Source organism: Miniopterus schreibersii (assembly GCF_964146895.1).
Source record: "Miniopterus schreibersii genome assembly, chromosome: 6".
In the NCBI taxonomy this organism is placed as follows: Eukaryota; Metazoa; Chordata; class Mammalia; order Chiroptera; family Miniopteridae; genus Miniopterus; species Miniopterus schreibersii.
This window is the reverse complement of record NC_138107.1, coordinates 53222818-53241198: the sequence shown is the minus strand read 5'-3', so window position 1 is coordinate 53241198 and position 18381 is coordinate 53222818. Positions and strand designations below refer to the sequence as shown.

The window sequence follows — 18381 nt, the reverse complement described above, 5'->3', positions numbered from 1 at the left end:
TCTGAAGTCAATAAAAATATATTAAAACAAAAAAAGAATTTCTATTCTGTCTTGCAGGGAATGTTAGGAAGAAAGTTTGTTAGAATCTAGGCAGCTTTTCAATTTTTGTTGTTTCTGCTGTATTCATTTAAGCTGTTGTTTTTCATTTAGATAATGTAAAAACATACTAATTTGGATTCATATTTTGTGACTTGTTACCAGAGGAAATAACACAGTCAGAAATATGGCCATCAATCTAAGTGAACCCTAAACATTACCCAGCAGTCCTTTCATGTTTTCTTAGTCAGGTTCTGTGTTCTCCATTATAACTATTCTCTGAGCCCTGACCTCATCTTTCACTCTAAACAGGTGACCTCACTTCCTACATCACAAAGAAAATAGAAACTATGTGATAGTACCTCCCATAATTTTCACCAAGTCTGCAAATCCTGTTTGCACTCACACATGTTTACTTCTCTCTTGCTAATGGAAGAGGTATTCTTCCTCTAGACAAGACCCAATCTTCCATCTGTTCTCTGGACCCATCTCCTGCCTTCTTAAGGAAGCTGGTGGTTTCTAAGAGTCTTTCATCCCCACTGCTGCCTTCTCTGTTTATTTTACTTTCAACTTCTGTCTACTGGCTACTTCTTTTCAGCATTTATATTGTTTTAAATCTTATCTAAAACAACACTCTGTTGACCCATCTGTTTCAACCTCTTGCTTTCCCTTCATAGCCAGACTTTAAAAAGGTTGTCTGTATCCATCAATTCCTTACCTCCTACCACTTACTTCGCTGTAGTCACATTTTCACTACTACAACAGAACTATTCTTGCCAGTCACTAATGACATCTTTTTTGCTTTTTATATATTTTTTAGTGATTTTAGAAAGAGGAAGGGAGAGAGAGGGAAACATCGATGAGAGAGAAATATCGATAGATTGACTGCCTCCTCACTCCCCCTACTGGGGATTGAGCCCACAACCCGGGCATGTGCCCTGAGAGTCCAACTGAGATCTGGATCGTAGGTTGATGCTCAACTGCTGAGCCAAGCTAGTGAGGCAAAATCAAAACTTAACTTTTTTTTGCTCACACAAGGATATTTTTTCCATTGCTTTTCCGAGAGAGTGGAAGGGGGAGAGAGACACACATCGATTGGTTGCCCCCAGCAGGCACCCCAACCAGGGTTGGGGATCAAGCCTGCAACCGAGGTCCCTGCGTTTGGCTGTAATTGAACCTGAGACCCTTCAGTCTGAGGGCTGATAGTAACCACTGAGCCAGTCTGACTAGGCTTCTTATCTACTTTTATGTCTTGAGTGTTTTTGTCTTGACAACTCCCAAGATTTTACTTCTGAGCTTCAATCTATATGTCTGGTGGATATCCTTACTCAGATGTCTCAAAGGAGTTAAACTGAGTATGTTTGAAACTGGACTCATCATCTTTATCCCCAGACAACCTGGTCATCTGCCATATTTCCTCCCTATTTTGGCAAGTAGACCTATCATCTAGCTAATTAATTACTCCTACTAGTAATTAACATGGGACTCATCCCTTGATGCTTCCTTCTCCTATATTCCTGACATTTGGTCAGTAACTTAGTCCATCTGATTTTACATCTGAAATATCTCAAACTTACCAGTTCCTTTCATACCCCCTGCTACCAGCCTACTTCAAACCACCATTTAGAAACTGATGGATTGCATAGTACTAATTTCCCTGGTCTCAGTCTTGTCCTCTTTCCATTTTCTAGTCTGCAGTTGGTGTAATCTTTTCAAAACACATATCTGACCTTGCCACCTGCCTGCTTAAAATCTTTCATGGCTTTTCATCATCTTTAGGGTCCTTGATGTAGCTTACAAGGTTCTTCATAATCTGGTCCCTTGCTTCTTTAGTACTTATTCTGTCCCAACCCTCTACATTCCTGTGATATTCAACTTCTTATAGTTCCTCAAATGTGCTAGTTTGTCTTTTTGTATTCACTCCATGCCTTCTTGCAGTTTCCTCTGTCTGGAATGAGTGAACAGCAGTGTCTCTTACCCTACTCATACCCAACACCCACACCCACCTATGTTTGGTTTACTCTTGTTTGCCTTTTGACTGTTACCTCAAAATAGCCTTTCCTGAGCCCATAGATTATGTTAAAATCCTTTGCTACTTGTTCTTATAACATTCTTTACTTCCTCCTTGAATTTATCACATTTATAATTTCAATTTTACTGTCTTCCTTTCTAGCCTGTAAGCTCCATGAGAGGAAGAACTTTCTGTTTCATTCAGTGTTGTATCCTTATTGCCTGGTGAAATGCCTCACACATTGAAATGGAACAGAATTCTAGTATATTGTAATTCTAGTTTTGTTCTAAATAAGTAAATCTCTAATTTTATAATTGAAAATGATGAAACAAAATAGGATTTAGCATGAACAAACAGTATTAGAGGCACCATTTTCAGAAACATAAGTAACATACAACTATATAAAACGTATGTCTTACAAGCTATATAGAAGAAAATGAGTCACTTGTGTCATACTCACTGGAGTACTTGACAGTGCTAAATGAGGAACAAGAGAATGCTAAATTCCATATAGTTGACAATATCCCCAGAAGGGATTAATCCTTTTCATATTAAAAGAACTTCAAGAACCTTGAAGACATTAATGGAAGTGAAATAAACCAGGCACAGAAGGACAAATATTTTATGATCCATTTATTATTATTTTTAATATGTTTTTATTAATTTTAGAGAGGAAAGGAGAGGGAGAAATATTCATGAGCTGCCTCCTGCATGCCCCCTATTGGGGATCCAGCCAATAGCCGGGGCATGTGCCCTGCCCAGGAATCGAACAAGTGACCTCGGTGCATGGGCCGACACTCAGCCAAGTGAGCCACACAGCCAGGGCTTATGATCCATTTATATGAGGTTCCTAGAATAGTCTAAATCAAAAGACAGAAAGTAGAAAAGTGATTACCTAGGGCCAGGGAGAAGAGCAATGGGGAAATTATCATTTAATAGTACAGAATTTGAGTCTGAAGTGATGAAAAGTTCTGGAGATGGATAGTGTTGATGGCTGCACAACAGTGTGAATGTATTTGATGCCACTGAACTATACACTTAAAAATGGTTAAAAGGGAAAATTTTATGCTAGGTATATTTTACCAGGATTTATAAAAAGAACTTAAAGTAAACCAATGAGATAAATCTAAGAAAAATGAGTGGTACAGTGTGGATATACAAGGCAGGATGATGTCTTTTTGCTGTTATTTTCTTTTCATTTTTACCTATTTAAATATTTACTAAGTGCTTATTTAAAATTTATTAGGTAAATCGTATCTAATATAGTCATTCTTAAATCTTAGAGTTACTGTAGATATTTATATCAGTCATAGACCAATTTGAAACAGAAGATGCCAACTACATTTCCCTATAGTTTCTGTCTGAAGGAGGGGCATTCTTTATTATCATTTTTGGCCTTTTGTCCCAGTTTAACCTTTGGCATCTCTGATTCATTCAGCAAATATTTATTGTGTGCCTATTATAATTTTGGGGGCATTGGGAATGTATCAGTGAACAAAACACAAATATTCCTTTCTTAATGGAGCTTACATTCTAATGTTCCTCATCTCCTTATTGTAAAGAAGTTTTGGTTTCCTGAAAATCATTTGTGAATTTTTCAGCAACTTTGATCAAACCCTAGGCATGTAGTGTAACACTCTCCGAAATCAGGAGCTGATGTCCATACTCATTAGTCCTAACGTGTCTTCCTTCTTACAATCTCCCTAAGTTAATATCATTCTCTACAGAACAGATGGTGATTACTATTATTATTAAATGCCTAACGGACATTTTAAGGTAAAGTTCTAGACTTGTAATATAGAACTTACTCGACTGATAGATTATATGTATTTATTTTTTTTTAAATGGCCAATTTACCATACTGTTTTAACTACTTAGAGACTGTCCATGTTACATGTGTATTTGATGCAGTTTCTCTCTCTAATGAACCTTTTCTTTGCCATTTATGTAGTAGAATATGATTTTGGAAAGTTATTTAAGCTGTATATAAAATAGAGGTGATAATATTTCTTGTAAAACAATTAGTGCTTTTCCTTATACTAGTGTTAGTTCTCTTTTTCTTTTCTCTGCTAATCACATTCTAGTTGTTACTTTATAAAAGAGGACCTTATGTTCTGTTGAATCCACACTACTATCCAACAGATTGTTTGTAGTATTAGTGCCATCTATTCCATTCTGGAGCATGCCTCCCACACACTCGTTCTCTGTAGCCCCTAGGATCATTGTCATGTTCTCATACCTACTTGGTTGGAGCCTGTTATCTTAAGCTTCAGTGTTTAAGTATCATTTCCTTTAACCAGAATATCTCTCTTTGTCTGTATTCCCCAGCCCAGTAGTTGTACTTGATTTTTACTGATCAGAAGACATAACCTTGAATAAGCAGTATGAAAAATGATGCAGAGTTACACGCACAAAAGCAGCTGAAAGAGTACCAAAACAATTTTACCAGCAAAAGAAAACAGAAGCTTAGAAAAACAAGAAATGGCTAGAGGAACTATGGCAAAGGTGGAAAAGACATGAATTCTCACCAGTTTTCTCCTTTCATCTGCTATCTTATATTTTCTTTCTGAGTACCTTTCCTGGGGTAAAAACAGTGATGGCTTTCACAGTAATCCAGTTGAGGCTTTACCTAGCCCAGCATTCCCTCCTAGATTTTTCTCTCCAAAGTCCAAGGCCCAACCTTCGTAAGGACAGGGTTGAGAGAGTTAATTGATAGTGCAGGGTCACCAGTCTACCAGCATTCTACCTAAGCTTGCACTTTATCGCACTTTAAAGATTTATGTGTGTAGCTCAAAAGTCAGTCATTTTAAACATCTTTTTGATTTCTTCATTAGTAATCACCAAAATATGTTCTAACTGATCTCTAGACCTTCCCCACTTTTCCATTTCTTGATCCCCATCTCCTTATGTAATATTTCCTTAACAGGTTTCCTGTCTATAATCTTTTCAGTCTTTTATATACAGCTGCTAGAATATTCCTCAAATACTGTTTCTCGTCATGCCATTCTTTTATTCATGGGGTAATGGGGTAGTGACCCCTGTTGTTATCAAATGAAAATTTCTGTTTGACTTTTAAAGATCTGTTGCTGCCATGAATATTTTTATAAGTAGTTATAAAATATACTCATTTTTTTAACCTCTATTTTAGCCTCATACAGAGGAGGACAGATTGTGTCTTTGTCTTGATATTCTTCATTGCAACTGATCTAATACATGGCAGATTATCAAAACGTGAGAGACTAGTTGAGAAGTCCTGATTGATCAGTCAGGGTATACTTTAGGACCGAGTTGATTATCCTTTCAGAACAATTTAATTAACTCTGGTGATTCATATTTTTAAGTTAAAGTTGGTTGAAATACTACGTATCCTGAGTGATTTGACATCTGATCACATTGTTCTTTTATTTGGAGAAAATTATGGAAAGATTGTACTTAGATATGTGTTGTTTGTTCTAGGCATTTATGCTGTAAGCTGTACTTAAAGTAATGATCTCATAAGAAATTTTAAAACATCCTAACCTTTGGCCTTTGATTTGTTACAAAAAGCAGTTGACTTTGAAATATTCAGAATATGCAAAGAACATGGTTGTTTTTCCTTAAAATTCAAAAACCTATTTACCTATTTAGTGTGTGTGCGTGTGTGTGTGTGTGTGTGTGTGTTAAAATAGTAAATAAATATTGTTTCACAATTTTTTATTTCAGTTGCTTTTGCCAAGAGTTAGTTACTTGACATTGGTAACTGACAAAGTGAAGAAGCACTTTCAGAAGGTTATGAGACAAGAAGACATTAGTGAGATATGGTTTGAACATGAAGGCACACCACTGAAATGGTGAGTGAATTTTTCTGTATTAATAAGCATATGCTAACCTTAAGAAGGTACAGTGCCCTGAAGCAATTTTTAAAAAGTTCTATAAAGAAAGAAATCACTGGTTGAGCTTATATAATACAGTAAATTTCAAACTGTTGTTAGACTATTTTATTGAAAATATTTCTACCTTCCATTTGGATGCATGGGAGACTGGACAGATTTGTATGTTTTCAGTAGATTTTTTTATATGGCATAATATAATGTATTTGCTTATGGGTTAGTTTTTTCCCCCAGATATAATTAAAACCCCTTTATAAATAAGTCACTTTGTGACACTATTCAATTTTCTTTCTATTTCCAAAATCTTTTACATATTTTTATATACACGCGATTCCTTTCAATGGCATCTTTCAAACTGATGGCCACATTTAGTTGATCACTGTACCATAGGCACATCTTATCTAGCCTTGGTTTAGTATTTAAAATATATTGATTTCCTTTTTATGTGAAAAATAATTTTGATATTATATTATTTTTAAGAATTGTATTGAAAATTAATCCTGAATCGGGGTTTATCCATATACAGATGATGTATTTTGTACTTCCTCTATTATTGGGAGTTTTGTTCATTATGCATCCAAAAGTATTTAATGAAACTAGAGAAATTACAGAGAGAATATGAAAAAATGGTTGTAAGTGTTGGAAGTGCTGCCAAATGGATACAGACTGAATCAAAATTTAAATGAAATATGAAGAGTAGAATCTGGGAGTATTAAAATGAATTTTAAAGGAGACGTAAAAGGAAGTTAGTAGGTGTTTAATGAGTGCAGCTGAATCCAAGGATTACTTAGAAACAAGGAATGAACTTTTGGAACTCACCTTGTGCTGATGAATGAGTAAATTTTTCATAATGGTTTAGAAATATACAGGATAATATTTAGTATTGTTATGGGTCACTTCTCTGTTCTTTTGAGGTGGTTCTGGGAAGGGATGACAAAGTTCTTTGTAAAATTTTAAATCAAAACAATACTAAGTTTGCTCTGGCCGGTGTGGCTCAGTTGGTTGGAGTGTCTTCCCATGCACCCAAGGGTCATGGGTTCAATTTCTGGTCAGGGCATATACCTGGGTTTTGGGTTTGTTCCCTGGTTGGGGCACGTATGGGAGGCAACTGATCACTCTCCCCACCACCCCATTCCTCTTTCCCTTTTCCCTCTCCCTCCCTCCTCCTCTCTAAAAGCAATGGAAACATCTGCTGGTGAGGATTAAAAAAAAAAAGACAATACGGAGCTTCATGAGCATATATCAGATTCATGACTTGAATAATTATAGACCTCAGACAAGATAGATAAGTTAATTTTTTATGTGTGTTATTTCTCAGAAGAATTGAAGGTTTTGTAATGGGAAAGTGGCTTAAAGAAGTTTAAAAGGAGCAAGAATCAGGAGAGTAGTGGGAAAGGGAGGAGGGGGAAAGATTGTGGGTGAGTATTCTTGACAGACCTATCTATATTGTAGTTGGATAATGTAATTGTATTGATTCATGTGTATTACAGATTATTGTAAGAATCTGTGTGACTGACACCAGGCTTTGCTATTTTTCCATTGTAAAGCAGGGTTTCTCAACAAGGGCCCTATTAACAATTTCACTTGGATAATTCTTTGTTGGGGGGGGCACCCTATACATTGTAGGATTTTTAGCAGCAGCCGTGACCTCTACCCACTAGCACCAGTAAACATTTCCTCTAGTCATGATAATAAGTGTTTTATATGGGATGCAAAACCACCCCCAATTGAAAAACTCTGGAAAAGATAGGAAACCAATTTAGCTTTTATAGTAAATGATTAAGTTACCATCCTTCAGCTGACGTTTTAATCTGTCCTGTGTGGAGGCTATTTTTTTGTTTGATGTGGTTTGTATTCTTTAGGTTTGTATTCTACATATGATATCAATAAATAATGTTTGGACCCATATATCCCTGTTATTCTGGAGTAATATTTTTGGCTTAAATACAGCATGTTCCTACTTTGTCAGTATTTATACCTTTGTCTTTTATTGAAGAGTGAAATTATTTTCCCTTTTAGAGAGCGTATATGAAAGTAATTGTGTTTACAGATCTTTGTTCATTTTAGTTCTGAGGATATGCATGATATCATGTGCATAGTTATGTCTTGCTATAAGCTCATTGTATTTAATGGTTTTGGGTACAACTTTCCTTTAGTATTGTTAGTTACTCCATATATTTAAGGAATGAATAACTACCAGAGGCATGAGTGTAATCCAGGACTTCTGAGTTAGGTCTTGATCATTTCTCTCTCTGCTCCCAACAGTAGCAAGTTTCTCCTTTGTTAAAAGAATTATCTTCCAGGAAATAGGATATCAGTATCTACCTGGTATTTAGTAGGCCTCATAGGATAGGTTAATCATTGTAGCAGCTACTACTGAAGCTTTGTAGGACTTGGGCTTTTGAGACCATGAAAGTATCTTAAGAGTAGAGGAGCATTTATTTGAGTAGGATGATAGCATCTTTCTTATACTTGATTCTCTGGAGTTTTAAATAAATTCAGTTGAGAGAGGAAATCAAACATCAGTTTAGACAATTTATTTTAAAAAAAGAAAGTGTGAATTGATATTCCTTTTCCTATTTGTATTGTTATTATAATTGTTTAAATATCTGAGTGAGATGCTTAAGCTGGGACTTTTTACCGTAAACAGTAGCTTGTAAGAGATGCTAAGTCAATGTTTGTTCAAGGAATGGATAAATGTAAATTAGTCTCTTTTATTGAGAAAACTGAGGCTAAAATAAATAAAATAACTTGTTCAAATAAGCAAGTAGGGCCAGATTTTGAGAGACTTAGTTCAGGGCTCTTTCCATCACACCTGCTGATACTCTATTTGTCAGTTATTGTTTTCTCCAATTTTGTATTTCTTTCTAATTGCTTATTTAATTTGTCTGTATTAGAGTGGCAGAACATTTAAGAACAGTGTCATACTTAATACTTAATATATTGTTGATTTGTAGAGAGATTACAAGGAGGTTTTATCTGATTAGTGCTTTAGCCTCTACAGTCCTTTGTCTAACTTTTTCAAATTACCTGGAAAGTGGAAAGTACTGAACTAACTCAAAAGCTCTTTTTTTTAGAGTGATTTGAGTTGATTAGTCAGCAGAGGGTGCTCTAACATTGCATTTTAAGAAGTGAAGTTTCTTCTTACCATAACTCAAGTATTCAAAATTTGTATTTGTATTTGTTACTTATGTATTAGACCTTTCTGTTGAATGACTAAGTGGATAAAAATGCCATATGTCCTTAGAAATATATTGTTTCTTCATTAGTTCTTGTGTTCTATAAAATATATCTAGTATATCATCATCTGAAGACTCAGTCAGAGGTTTCACTTAAACCTTCAATTTTACCATTGTCATTAAAGTCTGAGGTACTGTTATCTGTCTCTGCAAAAGTGCTCGTTTATCTAATGAGTGTGTAACATCTTCCTCTCCGTTTTCTTCTCTTTCCTATTATAGGTGGAAAATACAACATTTTGAATTTTTAGCTGTATTAGTGATGGCTAAAAGCAGACTCCAAAGATGGAGTCTGCATCCTTTTTTTAAACTTTATTGAAATATGATGTGATATTTTAAGTGACACAGTAAGAAAATGGAAAAGAGGATACATTAATGTATCATCCTTCTAGGCATGCTATTTTTCTTCCAAATTCTTACTATTTTCGTGTTTTTTTAGCATTAGTTGGGAATAATTGCTAAGTAACAAAATAATTCAGAGACTGATGAAATAGCAAAATGTTTCAAGATAGAGGAAAAAACAAGATCACCAAAATCCCATAAGACAGCGTAGATTTATAAAAGGGTCCAGTAGATCCACATGGAAATTACTAGATGAGTAAGTTTTCATCTTTTTTTTTTTTTTAAAGTGAGTTTTCTCTGTGGTTTTTGGCAGACCTTTAAGAAAGAATAAAAGTTATGAAGTGTCAAACCTAAATTAAAGCTGCTCAGAAAAGAAATTCAGAACCTAAAATTGAGTCCATTGGATCTTTATGGTATACTGAGGGTTACCTATTTTGTGGCTCTTTGATTTATGCATTCACAGCTATTTGTGTCTGTGCACCTACAGTCATTTTTTTAATATTGAGGGAAAGATAATAATTATGAATCTTTTTATGTTTAACTTGTATTCTGACCCAAATAATAATTATTTATTTTTAAAATTATGCTTGATTTTATATGACATTATTGATTGCTTTACAATAATATTTGATTTCACTTTAGAATTTGCATACAGTTTCATTATAAGTGGCAGAGAATGTGCACAACACTGCATTGCTAGCCATTTTATGGGCTTCTGGTGAATCTATCCAATATGTCAACTGCTTAATTTGCTAAAGGGATTGGAAAGCAATATGCTCTGCTAGCTTAAATAGCCACATTCATTCTTAACTTAGTTATGGACACTTAAGAGGAACATTTTTTTTTAAAAAATGGAAAGGTCCTTTTTGTAAAAAAGTATAAGACATTATGTAGAGCTTGTACAATTTTAAGAATTCAGAGAGAGGGACCAGAATTGAATAAAATCTATAACTTGTCTCTAGTGCAATGTTTTTTTAATTGTTTTTATTTTAGGTTTTGATTGAGGCCAGAGTTTTCTCTGGTTTCAGAATATCCTGAAGCTAACATTTTATTATTTAAGTAGTCTAAAATTTCCGACCCTATTCGTTTCAACTTATGAAAGACTTGTAATAGATGCTGACTTTTGATTAAAGAGAAGTTTAAGGGTTACTATTAAGAAATACAACTAATATGAAAAGCTACCCACTGTTTTATTTTACTAGCAGGGCATTCATCTTAAATTTATTCTAAATAAATATATGATCTCTAATGACTGATAACTTTCCACAACTATACTTTATAGACATAAGCAAACATAAGTAGTATTAGCTAATATTTGAATCTTAGTGAGAAAATGTATTGGGTCACTTGTTTTGAGGGAAATAAGGTGTATTTTCAGATTTTTGAGTTCTTAAATCTAGGAGTAATTCACTAATATATGGGAAACAACAGGACTGTATATAACACCGAATAGTTCTCTTTTGCCTTTGTTGGGATTATTATTTAATTATGATTTACTGATTAAGCTACTTTAGATTCTTTAAAGGGATAATTTAAAAAATAAAGTTTGTCCACTGAAATCAGCAAGGTTTGTATTCTTTTGCGTATTGGTAAATAATTTGCTTCACTTGTGAGTAATGATTATATTAGGAAATGTTCTCTTATTTAGGAAGTCCAAATTTTATTTTTAAAAAATCACTTTAGAATTAGATTACAGAAGAATAGTCATTCTGGAAATTTTTCACATATTATATGAAAAAAGTGGGTTATAACAGTTTGGAAAGGAAAATCCTAATCTATATTTAGATTTGTACACATAAGTAAAAGACTGGAAATTTATATGCTATAATATTAGTAATAATAACCACAAAATAGGTGATTGCATGGTCTTTTAGCTGCTCTTTTCAATTCTAAAATTTTCTAAAATTTTAAGTTGTTTTAAAATCGAAAATATATTTAAATAAGCTTTATAAAACTGATTGCCCAATATGAATACTGGGGTGATAATTAGGTATTGCAATAGTGTAGCATAACAGTGCTCATGGGTGATAAGAGATGCCTTAGCACAATACCATTATGCAGATTGAGGCTTCCCTGGGGAATGAAATGATTTAGAAGAAAACCACCTGATGCCTGAAAATTATACCATATTAGCACAGGCACGTAAGAGTATAAAATGTCACCTTTCTGTGATACGTGGTTAGAAGTCCCCTGATACTTGACATTAAAACATGCTGGAAATTTATTTTGGAGTTGTAGTTATAACTTTAAATATTTATTCTTTCTTAAAATATACTCTTTCATTTTTAGGCATTATCCAATTGGTTTGCTATTTGATCTTCTTGCATCAAGTTCAGCTCTTCCTTGGAACATCACAGTACATTTTAAGGTATAGTTTAAATAGCATTTCCCATTTGTCCCACTTGTGGTACTTAGTAAGTAGACTTAGAATAGAATTTTTTTAAAAAATGAAGTTGTTTATTGCTTTCCCCATGGCACTTTTTAATTGCTAAGCTGCCATGAGTGTTTATCTATAAAATACCTTCCAGTTTCTTCCTAACTCTTGGAAGATCTATTTAAACATTTAATGTATAATACCTATTCTTTGTTGGAGCCAAATAAACTTTAACATTTATAATATTTTGGGATATTTATATTCATTAATTAAAAAAATAAATCTCAAATAGGAAGAACAAAATTCTCATTGTGGATGTGGGCATGGAAGTAGGAAAGGAGAAAACTTAAAACTTGGTAATGCTGTCTGGCCAGTGTCGCTCAGTGGTTGAGCATTGACCCATGCACCAGGAGATGGCTGGTTTGATTCCCAGTCAGGCACATGCCCAGGTTTTGGGCTCGATCGCCAGTAGGGGGCATGCAGGAGGCTTTCTCTCTCTCTCCCTTCCTCTCTCTCTAAAAACAAAACAAAACAAAAATACTGGGTAACTCTAAGGCCTTTTTGGTTGAATTGAGAGAAGGATTAGGAGACAGAAAATAATTGATCTAATTCTGTTTTGAGAAATATTAATTCCCATAGTTTTAAAGAGACCAAGCTAGATTTATAACCTAATTTTGTCTCAGTATTTTATAAAGTGCTGGTCCCTCTTTCTCCCTAACTACCCTGATTTTCCATCTCCTACCCTCTGAGCAATTCCCAAACACCTATGAAGGATTGAACCACCTTCATTATTTGATCACTAGGCATTGATTCTGAACTGGCAATGAACAATGGGAGGGAGGCTTGTTAAGAGTTTGAAAAGTCATTTAGTTGTTTGATTTGCTTTCCTATAAGGGACACATTCAAAATCACTGCCCAAAGGAGGCTCACTTATTCTTCCTAAGATGCTTTCCTCCCTGTCTTACTGAAATTGAATTTGTGAGTTATTGGAATTTATTTCTCTATTGTTTGCACTGATGTGCTTTGCACAGTACCGTGTTACCAAAGGTTTTAGTTAACACGGAACCATACAGAGGACATGGTTCTGATGTACCTGAGTTTCACTTTCCATGGTACCGTGCAAAGCAAGGACTGTCTGTGTATATAATAATTAAAATTTAGAATGGTGTAAAGATAAAACTACTCCAAGCATAATAAGAGTAGAGGTCCCATATTTCCTAACAAGTCTTTCCCATTATATTGGAAAATAATTTCAATAATTACCGTGTGTGTGTGTGTGTGTGTGTGTGTGTGTGTGTGTGTATGTAATGCACTCTAAAAGACCTTTTATGTTAAAATACATAATGGCTACCATTTATTCATTCATTCAACAAATATTGAGAGTCTGTTATGTGTCAGCCAGACACTGTTCTAGGAGCTTGGGATATATGAGTGAATGATGTAGAGACACTCAGACACTTTATGGTACCTGTCTGGCACTACATATTAAGCCCTCTGTAATTATTGACTGAATGAGCTGATGGGTTGTAATAATGATAGGAAAGGCTTAGAATTGTTAGGATTGGTATAGTGTAATGGTTCTCAAAGGTCACTCTGAACGCATGGAAGTTTCCAAAATCCTGTTAAGGAATTCATGAGGTCAAATCTATTTCTTTAATAATATTAAGATGCTATTTGTCCTTTCCAGTGTGTTTACATTTGTACTAATCTGCAAAAGTGTTGGTGGGTAAAACTGTTGGTACCTTAGCACAAAGTAAGGCAGTGCACCAAACTACTAGTATCCTTCACCTCCAAACACTGACTATTCTGGCTGAAGCAGTACAAATTATTAATTATTATTGATCTTGACTTTTAAGTATATATCTTTTTAATCTCCTGTGCAATGAAATAGGAAGTACACATAAAACACTTGCTGTATGGAAAATATTGTGGTTGTTCTAAGGAAAAACACTTGTGCCCTTACTTGAGTTGCAAGCTGAGTAAGCCACTTTTTTTCATGAAACACCAATTTTTATTTAAAGGAGTGACTGATAGACGAACTGTGGTTATTTAGACTTGGGCATTTGCCAGACAGTTTCTTGAAAATAAAGAAAGCCTCTCATTGCAAGTGAAACAACTGACAGTGTTTGTTGCCAGTGACAAAATTTGAACTTTTAAGTGAAAGTTAGAATTTTGGAAAACATGTTATCTGCTACCGTGAGCCTTGACAGTTTTATTATTCTTAAAAGAATTTTTTATGAGATTTGCGGTCATTTTAACAAATCCTATTTTTAAGAAATTTTATTATAATGACGTGTCAACATTTGGAGAAGATCTACATTAACTCAGTAAACACATATTTTCCAAATGACCAATGCATGATGTTACAAAATCATGCGCATGTAAAAAGATCCATTCAAAGTGCCAGGTTAGGTTTTTGCAAGGCACTCTTGCCTGTCTTACAGTGCTTGGGAAGGCACTACTTGTATGACTGACCACGCCCCTTTTCTGGTGGACAAGTTCTTTCTTGCTAGGCCGAGAGCCACTGTGCCTCTCAGGTAATTTACCATATGCCAGCTTTTTCCACTGTGTGTTGGATGACATAGGTGAGGTAGCTTTCCTTGTTCTTGAGTACATTCTATAGTTTTTCTCATGCTTCTGATAGCTGTACTTCCTAGCTCTAAATATTGGTGTGTGTTTTATAGTATCTGTCACATGATATTAGTTATCTATTGCTGTGTGACAGATCACCACACATGGTAACACAGATCTGAGGATGACTGCTTCAAGGAGAATAGTCAAAGATGTCATATATCCCAAGCTCCTAGAACAGTGTTATTAGGTGTTTGATGAGGGCTTAAAACATTTAAGGACTGAAAGGAATCATTGTTGACCTTGAAGAGAGCAGAGTTAGTGGAACAGTAAGGGTAGCAGACAGATTGCATGGATAAGTAAGAGCTGAATGCTGTGTTTCAAGGTTAGCTCTGAAGGGGAGAAGAGAGGGCTCTAGCCCGAGGAAGTTGAGGGTGAGGGAAAGGTTTGGTTTTTTGCTTTGGGGGTTGCTTTTATTTTTAAGAACAGCGAAGGAAATGGTAATTACAGAAAAACTGTTAAAGATAATGTTACTAAAAGAGAGGGGAATTATTAATTGAGCTGGATTTCAAAGATACAAAAAAAATGGGATCTAGAAAACAGGATGGAAGATACACCTTAGATTGTACCAGGAAAGGAGATGATTGGTTGCAGGTAAGTTTGCAGATTGGATCTTTGTAAAATTAGGAGATTTAAGAACATCAAGCAAGTTTTAACAAATTTTAGTGCTGATTTTAGCATTGATACAGTTAACTTCTGTTAGCATCCTTTTCATAGTATATTCTTTTCTCATCCTGAAAATGATACTTTGGAAGAAATATTTTTGAAAATTCTTCTCCCTTTCCATTTCCACATGCACACTCACCAAAGTGATTTTGGAAACATTTTAGATTTTATAAAAGTAAGCCTTTGGACTGTGGCCTCATATTTTCCCTTCAGAATGCTGAGTCTACTATTAGAGGTGAATCAGCAATAAAAGCACATTGCTATGGATGTTTGCTTTGACTGCCATAACAAAATACTACAGCCTGGGAGGATTAAACAGCAGAAGTTCACTTTCTCATAGTTTAGGAGGCTGGAAAGTCCACAATCAAGTTAAGGTCCAGCAGGGTTTGGTTTTGGGAGGACTCTTCCTGGTGTTTGTATGTTTGCTTTCTCACTGTGTCCTCATATGGCCTTTTCTCCTTGTGTATGGGGAGAGAGACTTAGCTCTCTGCTGTCTTTTCTTTTAAGGACACTAATCCTGTTGTATTGGGGCCTCACCCTTATGACCTCATTTAAACTTAATTGCTTCCATAGAGGTCCCATCTCCAAATAATGCCACACTTTTCTGAAGGGTTGGGGCCTCAACACATGCATATTGGGGCGGGGCACAAACACTGAGTCTACAATGCTGTATTGGCAACTTTTGTATTTTCAATTAGAAGTTAGGTTCTTTATTAATTATATGGAAAATGTTTTTTTGTTTGTTTTGCTGCATTGTCTTAAATGAGCTTGTAGTATTATTAAAAGATTAAAAGTCTTTTTTTTCTCCCCATTTACCTTAGAGTAGTTTTAGTTTAGTGTTATTTGGTTGTCTCTAATATGTCTGGACATATTCCAGACTGTCTGGATTAATATTTTAATTAAAGGACACAGGTAATAATATCTAAGTAAATGGAACCTTTCCAGTCATTTCTGTAAGAGTAAAATTAGATTTAGTTTAGCAGACATTCTGACGAAAATTAATGAAAGCCAGTAAACCTGGTGTCAAACTCCCCTTTATTTGTAACAGTTTGTTTGGACTAAAAGATAAGAACTTATACACAACTGCTAATATATGTAAGAAGAGATTAGAAATATAATGAATCAAGAGTCTGCTTGTAATTTGATTGTGAAGCTTTAGGAAAAAAAGATTTTCCACTCCTACCCTAATCATGGGAAAGGAGGGCATTTCATGAGTAGGAGTTGAGGGACATTTGGCTGAGACATCTGTCACTTTATTTATTGTCACAATTAATTCAACTGCTGTGGCTGCTTAAACAGATAACTTCTTTTTATGTTACTGCTTTCACATTTCCCCTGAGTTCATTTCATGAAAGAGTTCACCTCCTTCCTGGATAGAGTGAGAACATTCTCTGTTGAAGGGTAGGTATGCAAATATCTGCACTCTCTTGATAGACTCCCCCTCTTTTGCTGTAAAGACTAGTCATTTGTAATTGTCAGCTGTCAGTTATAGGTGTCAGCATTGGTTTAGAAACCTGTAAAGCAAAGGAAGTCTGAGAAAAGCAAAACTTTAGTACCTTCTCCAGTTATAGGAGCCATTGAGGGGCTTTGCCTACTCTGAAGCAATACTAAAAAATGGTGAGATATTCCCTACCCCCCAACTTCTCAAGCAACTATTTTTGAGAGATCCTAACTCCTTCTTTCCATAATCAGTTTACATACAGTTTTAACAAATTCTAACAGTACTTAAGCTTAATAGGTCATAAATTCAAACTATATGATAATAATATTTTCTTTAGAATATGAACTTTACTATTTTCTGCCACTCATTCATAACCAATGTGGATAATTAGCAGTGCAGAGAACTCTACAATATCTGAAAGCTATTCTAAATTTATAGATCAAGTATAACAGAGTCAAAATTTTCTTAAATAACTGGTATAATGCTAATTCATTTGAATAGATTTGATATGATATATATTTATTCTTTGTTTTGGTCAGGAAGCCAGGACAAATCCCCTTAATCTAGCTGAATCAAAGCAAATACAGCTGATTATAAAGCTGATTAAGGCAGGGACCCTCTCTCTCTGCCACCATATCCTCTCCCATCTTTTACTTTCTCCTTTCTCTCTCTCATTCTCCTTTTGCCTTTTCGTTTTTATGAAATTTTACATTTTCTCATATGCTTTGCCTTTGTGTTCCTATGTATGAATACATCCACCTTAGTTCTTTATGGACCTCTAGTGCAAGAGCATTATGAATCTGGAATACCTTTGTACCTAGAGAAACAATTCAGTTGTCTCAGCTGTTTCCCTCTGCTCCAGGTAACTGTGACCAGTGGGTAGTTTATATAGCGGCTCACCTTTTACTCAGCAGAAACTATGAGATCAGACTCCATGAGAACAGGAGATAACGACTATTTTCATTTAAAGAATATAATGTAGAAAATAGCTATAGGTAGTCAAGTAACTTTTCTCTTGGTAGGAGGGCATCTACTTTAAGTTTTTAAAAATGATGCAGGAGCTTTCCAGGACTTGAATAATTGAGTGTTTCTATTAATATAGCAATACGAGTAGGCTATGACTAAATGCTATTTTCTACCATTATTATTTGACTCTTTTTATTGAAGGACTTATAGAACAAAGTCTTTTCCTGTAAAATAACGTTAGAATATAATCATTAAGTATTTAGGTGTTACGGAGGAAGTGGTATTTCATAGTGGTTAAGATTTGGGACTCTGAGTCAGACTAATCCTAGCTCTACCACTTGCAAGCTGTATGACTATCCACTCCCTGAGCTTTAATTTTTTTTAAATCTGTAAAATAGCAATGACAATAGTATTTGCCTCAAGGGTTATTATAAAGTTTAAATTATAATCATATAAAAAGTCTTAGCACAGTATCTCATACGTATTCAATTAGTGTTAGCTATTGTTGTTAGCTTTCTTTTTTTCAGTGAAAAGTTTATTAGTCATCTCATTTGCATAACTGCTTGCTTATCTGACCTATGATCTTTGCCTCAACTGCCTGAAAGATTCACTGAAGGTATAGGATATAAATTTAGCTATTTGACCTTAAAAGTTACATTTTAACAGCTTTCTTAAGCTCTAGTTGGTCTATAGCAAACTATACATACTAAAAATGTATACTTAGATAAGTTTATACCACAATTTATGCATTCATTTACCTGACATTTAGGTTGTTTCCTGTTTTTTTGGATCTTACAAATAAAGCTGCT

General features: G+C 34.7%; 1 protein-coding gene across 8 annotated transcripts in view; it reads left to right on the top strand.

The window, feature by feature from the left end:
- ATG5 (autophagy related 5) overlaps positions 1-18381 on the top strand; it is a 97552-nt gene that overhangs the window by 8838 nt on the left and 70333 nt on the right. For 5 of the 8 annotated variants that reach the window (XM_081139692.1, XM_081139695.1, XM_081139694.1 and 2 more), the window contains exons 3-4: positions 5750-5877; positions 11784-11862. In XM_081139692.1, coding sequence (XP_080995818.1) covers positions 5750-5877; positions 11784-11862 — 207 coding nt within the window. The remainder of the gene's footprint in view (positions 1-5749; positions 5878-11783; positions 11863-18381) is intronic. The other 3 variants (XM_081139697.1, XM_081139699.1, XM_081139698.1) reach the window with 1 other exon arrangement.